This window comes from Xiphophorus couchianus, chromosome 12, assembly GCF_001444195.1.
Source record: "Xiphophorus couchianus chromosome 12, X_couchianus-1.0, whole genome shotgun sequence".
In the NCBI taxonomy this organism is placed as follows: Eukaryota; Metazoa; Chordata; class Actinopteri; order Cyprinodontiformes; family Poeciliidae; genus Xiphophorus; species Xiphophorus couchianus.
This window is the reverse complement of record NC_040239.1, coordinates 23,948,381-23,956,711: the sequence shown is the minus strand read 5'-3', so window position 1 is coordinate 23,956,711 and position 8,331 is coordinate 23,948,381. Positions and strand designations below refer to the sequence as shown.

The 8,331-nt window shown below is 40.4% G+C and overlaps 1 protein-coding gene across 6 annotated transcripts in view; it reads right to left on the bottom strand.

Annotated features, from left to right (window-relative positions):
- Positions 1-5,201: 5,201 nt before the first annotated feature.
- gapvd1 (GTPase activating protein and VPS9 domains 1) overlaps positions 5,202-8,331 on the bottom strand; it is a 36,654-nt gene continuing 33,524 nt past the window's right edge. For all 6 annotated transcript variants that reach the window (XM_028033728.1, XM_028033731.1, XM_028033729.1 and 3 more), the window contains one exon: positions 5,202-8,037. In XM_028033728.1, the coding sequence (XP_027889529.1) occupies positions 7,897-8,037 (141 nt within the window). In that variant the 3' untranslated portion in view covers positions 5,202-7,896. The remainder of the gene's footprint in view (positions 8,038-8,331) is intronic.

The following is an 8,331-nucleotide window of genomic DNA, read 5'->3' as shown; positions in this document are numbered from 1 at the left end:
ATACCCAAGCTGGTGCAGCAGATTCCCTCATGATCATTCCTTGCTAAGCACATCTTCATCCAAGGGATGATTTCCTAGATGTACCCAGAAGGACCAATCTGCACTGCCTGTCTGCAGCGACCGAGAACTTGATCCACTCTGAAAGGGGGATTGAACTCTCACAAGATAAAGACATGACATCTTCAGCTTACTTGATGTCAATGATAGGACAGCTCACTTGCAGATCGGGTATGTCGCCAGCCAGCCCTCCCTGGGTCCCGAACGCTGTCTCTCGACGGAGGCCTGTGACACAGATGACATCCGGGGGAAGCCCTATCACCTGTTGCTTAAGGACAGAATAATCAAAACGGGTCATAGAGGGATGCCGGCCTTACAGCGTCCATGGCCATGCAATGCCCGTGCATGTATGTGTCAGTGTGTTTTCTAGAATATGTCAGGGCAACGGCCCTGAAATCCACCCTATAGTGACAGAGACGATCAGCGTCAGCAGCACATCTTCAGCCTGGATCGTGCTCGCAGCGAGGACCAATGCCAGGCAGAAACACCACTGCAATCTGCAGACAGGAAGGAAAAACTCTGGCAGCCAACAACATTTCTGACACCTATTTTTGAAAATATGCAAATTAGTGTAACAGTATAGGCATGTTTGAAATCAGTAACACCAAAAGACATTACGATGTAAACAAATAACACCTTTATCGATTTACATGCATCTCGATAAAGTGCATGCATTATTGCTCTGTTGGGATACTTTTTCCCTTCTCTTTTCTTTTCTTTTTTTTCCCTTCTCCTGATCAACACTTGACACGCAAACATAACAATATTGCCTAATTGCAACCTTGACAGAACGCACAGGCACAATCAGAGAGGCCAGCAAACGGTGGAATTTATGAAAACGCACAAAAGGGGCTCATGTTAGTCGTAGGGTACACCTGCGCTTGTCAAGGTACTCAAGAACGCGGGGTAATTGGCTGTTGATTGCTGCCATTAACATGTGATGGCTAAGTGCATCTAATTCCTGTTCCATTTCCACGGTTCAGTTTAATGTCACCACCCACTCTTTCCCCTCGGAGGTGATTAGCCGGGACTGTGAAAATTGTTCTTTTTGTAATGATATAAGCAAAATAAGAGAAAGGCAAATGCAGTAGTGTAATTGACACTTCTGCCTAATTAAGAATCATTTATGGAGAACAGAAATGGAAAATGCAAAGGGTATACATTCGTTCCTTTGTACGCCTGTTCTGGAAATGCAACACATAGTAATAGTGCTATGGTGGAGCTAACACTCGATGTGTGCATTTTTTTTCCTTTCTATTGACTCGAGACAGCAACCTTATGATGCCTTTTTCTAACGAGGCACAAATCCCCTTTTCAAAGGCTTTGTCTCTATAGTTTTAAGCTGAAATTATTAGAGTGAGTGAGAGTGGGGCTCTCTTTTACTATTTGCATCTCTTTCAATATCAGCACCTCTGGGCACAGAGACTTGCTATCCCTTTGAGTTTTAATCTTCTCGTCTGCCTGCATCCTCGCGGCTGTTTCATTTAAGTTTTAATATGTGTATTTGACATTTTGTTCATTTAGCCCCCCCACTCCCTCCTTCCCCCTCTTCATCCCGTTCCCCCACATTTAATTTAATTGACGCCTTGTGTTGTTTTGTCCTGAGCGCAGGCCGAGCCACTGTAGCAGCTGGATGTGTACAGTCGCGCTCAATAACACACAGCCATGTGTGGGTGCAGGCAGGCTGGCAGCGCGCGAGGGGTGAAGAGAGGGCGCGTGCGTGGCGTGTCTTCTAAAGGTGCTTGGCACGTAGCAAAAAAAATGGCACGTGGACCTTCGCATCATAGCGTAAGAATCATCATTAGCTTCACATACATAAGTATTGAAGAAGAAAAAAACAATCTTACCACTATTACTACAACAACAACAATACCAAATAATAATAATAATAATAATAATAATAATAATAATAAAAGAACAAAGCATGTTTTCATGTTTTTACCAGATAGTTGGTCCCTAATGGTTTTAAATGTCAGTCGTCGAGCTCCATGGACTTCTTTGTCTGAGCAGCAGTACGGCGTCATCAGGAATGGTGTGTCTGCCATCTGCAGGCCACCGAGGGTAAGACACATTCTGGTGCGCCTGGATTGTACAGATTTATCTATAAGTTATATTATCATTCGATGTTTTTTTTCCTTCAGTAATGAAAATCAAAATGTGAATCTCATAAAATACATACAGAGTACACAAAGATAAAATAGTTTCTGTCTGTGTTAGAACGCTTTATGAGAAACTCAGAGCGTTTCTCAGAAAACAGGAATATTACAAAAGCCCAATAAAAATATGAAATGTAATATTGTGGGGAATCTGGTTACCTAATAGTTATACAGAAAACACCCTCCACAAGGCGGGGGTAAGCCACAAAAGTGTTGTACCAAAACACATTAATGGAAAGTTGAGTGGAAGGTAAAAGAACAGAAAATGTGGACAAGCAACAGAAATAGTTCTTGCCTTGAGAGTCTGGGCGAGTCTGATCTCATAGACCTTAATACTTCATATGTCTTACCTGGGCTGAGGAGAAAAAGGACTGGTCTGTACTGACATAGTCCAAGGTCCTTCTTTCAGATTAAAGTAAATTTGGCATTTCATTTGGAAATCAGAGTCCAGCGGGAACGCTCAGGTATGTCTGGGATGTGAAGCCATGTCATCCAGTTATTCGTCCACTATGTTATGAAGCTTAAAGTTATCTATCAATCTGTGTCTAATGATCCAATTTGTGTTTTACCTTTTGAGCTGAATGATTGAAATAATACATTTATCATATCTCAATTTATTAAGGTATACAGTAGAAAACCCCTGATGTTGTTTTTTTGTGTGTAGAAATTGCTTAGTACTATTCTTTATGTACAGTTGCTACAAGTTTTAAAATGCAGTCCACTAGATTTAGAAATCTATCAAAGACAGGTAACAGTACTCAACAAGGGGATATCTCTTATGGTTGTATAATAATCTCTGCATTTTTTTTTTTATTTCTAAGGCTTACACAACAACAAAAATACTCAACAGTGCCTACATTTCTTTTATTTTTGTTGTTGCAAAATAAGTGTTGCTAAATAAGCGGCTCCCATTTGGGCACTCTTTACAAAACATACCCGTTTAGCTCTGAACAGTTAGTGGTCACTTCATCTTGTCTTTTGCAGAGGAAATCTGGGTGAACTCGTTGCCTTCCCACACGGCGCGGAGAGATGAAATGGTTTATGGACACCATGAGATCATTGTCTGCCGGTAAGGTGGGAGGCCGTTGTTCCCCCTACAGCCAGGAAGCGCCACACCAACATGTGAAGTCATGCATGAACCCCGCTGGACTGATCATCTGTTATCCCACAGCCATCTGGGTGAGTCCTCAGGCCTGCTTATGTCTTCAAGCAACAGAATGACTTCAATATAAAACAAAGATGAGACCAAAAAAAAAAACATTTAAAAAATTACATCTTCAGAAAGAAATTCCTGTGATCCATCTGTCATCACATGTTGAAATTAACTTTCAGCCCAACTCATCATCTCCATTGCCACATAACTTATTCTTCATCTCGTCTCATTTTGACCACAAACTTCAATGCATTTTATTGATATTTTGAGTAAAATGTAAAAAGAAAAAAAAAGTCTGGAGTGCATTTATGTTCAGTAAATGCATAAAGAAAAAGCTTTTTTTGTCTGAATAAAAGCTTCAGAGAATCACCTTTGTTATGTCTCTACCAGCTTTGACATCTAGAGATTAAACCTTATCCTTCCTGAAAATTAGCTCACAGTATTGAGTCTCAATCTATCCTGCCCTTCAACTCTGACCAGCTTCCTGTCTGTACTGAAAAAAACAACAAAAAAACATCCCCATAGCATAATGCTGCCACCATGTTTACCCATGAGAGTGTTGTTCTGTGCTAAGTTGTGCAACCACACACCTTTTGAGCCTAAAACAGTTACACTTTGGTTGTGTCCAAGACCTCTAATGGCCTTCTGTTGACTTTAATCTCGCCACACTTCCATAAAAGCATAAATTTGTGGCTGGAACAGCTGACAATTGTCCTGCCGATAGGATCTCCCATCTGAGCTGTGGATGTCTGCAGCTCATCTAGAGCATAACGCACCTCTCCGTGTCATCTCTGTAGGTTTGGAATCGAGCCATGCCTTTCGTTTATGGACGACAGATTTAACAGTGCTCTGTCCAAAGCTTAATCTTGTTTAAGAATTTAATCCCGTTTTAAATTAAAACGGGATTAACTTTCCGCTGTGTCTCTTGTTCTTCATGATGCTGCTTAGGCAGAACATCTGTACTGTGAAAACCTTACAGCCTTTTATCACACAGGTGGACTTTGTTTACCAATTAAGTAAGTTCAGAAGGCAATTGGCTGCACAGGATTTTATTTAGCTGTACTAGATTAAAGGGGCTTGATTACAAATGGAACTTCGGCCTTTTCAGAGGCTTTGTGAAAAACTTTTGAAATGATGGAAAACCAGATTTCCGATTTGCAATTATGCACTGCCTTGTGTTGGTATATATCCCATAAAAGTCATCACAAAAATGCGCTGAACTAAACATGTGATTGAGCTACGAATACATTTGCAAGAAACTAGTATATCCTTATTCATATTTATATAAATGAATAAATTTAAAAAGCGTGCTCATCAGTTGAAATTTAAAACAAAACTGTGCAGCTCAGATCTGCTGAGCATTAAAAGTCTAAAAGATCCAATCTTGCCACTGGCTTATGCTGCTAATTAACTTTATTCACCAATATTTGAATTTAAATGAACAATTAAGAGATATCGTCAGGGGACACAAAGCACCCCACGAACAAGTTTATGATGGTGAAAAGAAGGGTATTAGAGAAGGCAGTCAGTGAAGGAAGGAGGGCTTTTAGACGGGGGGATATCTCCAATTACAATCCACTGAAACTCCACTCAGCAGTAATGAAATGTTTGCAGAGACGTTGCTATTTGTGGATAATGCACCTCTGTTGTTCCCTCTAACAATTATATTCTGTGCATTGTTTGTATAACCTTTCGCAGCTATTGTGCAAATAACTAGATACAGCTCTGACTATCGAAGGAGCTTCAAAGTGATCAAGCATTATTGTTCATTTATAATGGGTGTTGTTGGGTTTTTTTGTAGCTGTTGAGGAAAAAAAAAAGTTGAAAAAGGGGAGGAAAATGTCTGCATCTTTTATTTATTTTTAAAGAATTACATAATGCATTAATCACAGTAAAGACGAACCGGCCTTTCCCGCATGTCAGAATTGTGCAAGCTTAAAATAAACTTACTAATCGGATGCAAAATTTAAAACTCTCAGTGGTTCAGGGAGCGGAGGAGGAGAGCTCTGACACAAACTCTTTAGACCGTTTGGTTGCTTACAATGAAGACTTCAATTTCATTTGCAGAAAGTTTTTTTTTTTTTTGCACAATAATTTGTTTTATGAGTACTGTTGCCGCAATTGGCTGTCTGAGGACACGCTGACACACAAGGCCGGGTCCGAGTAATTTGATCCGATCTGTGGAGTATGTATTCCCCAATTAAAGTGACATCACATAAAGCTAAGTAGTATAGATGCAACCTGCAACTTGATTTTCCAGTGCGTGGTTTTCTCATCAGATTCATTACTCTGACTGCGAGGAAGTGCACCGCGCACACACAGAGAACCTGCTTGTGTGCTGTTGAGGACGCGTGTTAAGAAAAGAGGGGGGGGGGGAAAGAAAAGAACAACAAAAAAACAGAAAGTTAGGTTGTGAAGTTGCCCATTACTTGTTCATCAGCTTGAAACAGAAATCAATGAGATGTTGTAACATTGCTATTCATTTTAATCACATTAGTTGCGTTCAAGGTTAAAGGCAAAAAATAAAATAAAATGCACGGCTCCCTGTCGAATCTTCCAGGAAAACAAGTTTTGTGCAAAATACACAGTTTTTCTGATATGCATGTATCGCTTTGCATCCTTCTGCAGGTTCAGCTGCAGGTCTGTGGCACTAATCCTATTCTACGGTTTATGACGACTGAGGATGCGCAGACCGTCCGATGACTTCATGCAAGAGGAGGCACAGGGTCAACAGGTCGCACAAGCCTCTCGCACCTACACCAATCACTTTAGCGTCAACTCAAAAGTCAGTAACAAGTCAATAGTGTTGATTGTTTTCTTGTTTTTGGATCTTTATCATATTGTGTACTGTGCTGGCAGGTCATTAACTGAGAAAAGAAATGGATCGTTGAAAACTATAATACATGTGTCACAACCGTGCAGAAAAATGAAGCAGGATTTAAAGGGGAAGGGGGAAAAAAAGTCATTTTTGGATAGTTAATGGCATGCTTAAACCAAAACAAGGAAAAAAAACAAAACAATGATACTGAGCCATCACAATGCACCGTAACTGGGGAAGACAAAAAAAAAAAAGAAAGAAACAAGCGCACATAAATACAAGTCCCTTTTGTAGAACTCATAAGGAGGTAGACGGCCAAAACGGTTTCCACACGGAATCGTGGGAATCTCAGGTATAACGTTACAAAACTTACTACAATGCCATCAACAAAAAAGGCTGCTTTGATAAAGAGAGACGATGGCACAACAGATATCACAGTAGTTCAATTAAATATTCAACTTCTCTTCTATATTCATCTTTTTTTTTTTTTTTAAACCAGTGTAAAGGTGATCCAGCACTCTTTTGTCAATTAATGCAGGACAATTAATCTGATTTTAGGCTCATTGGGTACAACTCTGAGGTAGGTTGGGATTTTTTTAATTATTATTTTGTTTTGTTCCCGCTCAGGTGCTTTAAAAAAAAAAAACAACAAAAAAAACACTACACGTCTGAGCCGTGACGGTGAAAAGTGTGGCGATGCCCGTGTTCCAGCAGATGGACATAAAGGGATCTTCAGTGGCCCAATGGAGTGTGCATGTGGATGGGGGACAGTGCCTATTTTGGATTAACAAACAAATGAAAAACCTGTACAGAGCACCCCACATCAAAGGCACTATTTCAGTATATCCATAAATGCCACTGTTGCTCTGTGCATGAGTTAACCCTGTACATCTTAATCGCCCTGCTAAGGTGCCTTCCCGTCTCAAGCATTTCAAAAACGAGTTTATTATAACCTCAGACATGATATGCATTGTTTTTTTTTTTTTCTCTTAAAGTTAGACAAAGCATTAAATAGAGCAACACGTATAAATACCTTGAAGTTGTTACACATATGTAGGCCCCGTCTGTTCAAATTAGTTAAATTTTGGGAAAAGATTGAAGTAAACAATTCCTCAAATAAGCTGCCCGACTGTTGAAAACTTTATGAGTATGGTTAAATGTGTACTGATCTCACTGTATCCCATCAGCAGCTATAACTGTGAAATCTCCACCCTCCCTGCAACAAAATGCTATTAATAAACATTACAATGACATTAATTTGCAGGCCCATCCCTCAGACCTGGGTGAAAAACAAAAGAACAGCGATCGTCACCTAGGAAATCTGGTCCCTTTAGATAAGATTATATTTTTACATTGATTTAATCTCATATTATCAATTGTGAATACATAAAATTCCTAACAGATACCCACCCACCAAAAAAAAAAAAAAACTAAAAGAATACAAGAAAAATTTTTTTTTAATCAGATTCAGCACTTTTGTTGCCAAATTTTGCGCCCCCGCCGTGGCTAAAATCTGGATTTCTCCACATACGTACAGTAATATATATTTTGTTATCTATCAACGTCTCTGGCTATGTACAAGCTATACAAATTCGGAGCAGGGATGAGAGCCAGGATTTCTGAAGCTGTGCAGAGGGAGCAGTTGGTTGGGAAGTCTCCCAGTCTCCCGGCTCCTTCCCCCGCAGTCTGCCCGTACAGGTGGCTGTTCTGCTTCACTTGCGATCGTCGATGGTCTTAATGAATTCCACCGCAGCGGTGAACTGCATCCACCAATAGCACTCCTCCCCACTCAGCCGGCTGGCGTAGAAATTATTGATGTACTGAACGGTGGACAGCAGGCAGGGCGGGTTTGCCTGGAGGGGGAGGAAACGAGGGGATGGGCCCACATTAAGAGCATGGAAGAGGCTCGAGCAACAGCGTGCGGATTATAATCAGAAATGTGTCAACAAAAAATAATAACATACACATGCGGGTTTCTAACAGTGTGTTGCAATCGCAGTCAAAACAGAGAGAGAATTTTTCCCATATGATCATTCTTAATATTCACTGACAAGAAAATCGGCCAGTAAATCTGGACTGGAAGTTTAAGAGATAACTGCTAACTCAGCCCAATGTCAGACGGAACAAGTGGAGGAGGAAAAACTTAC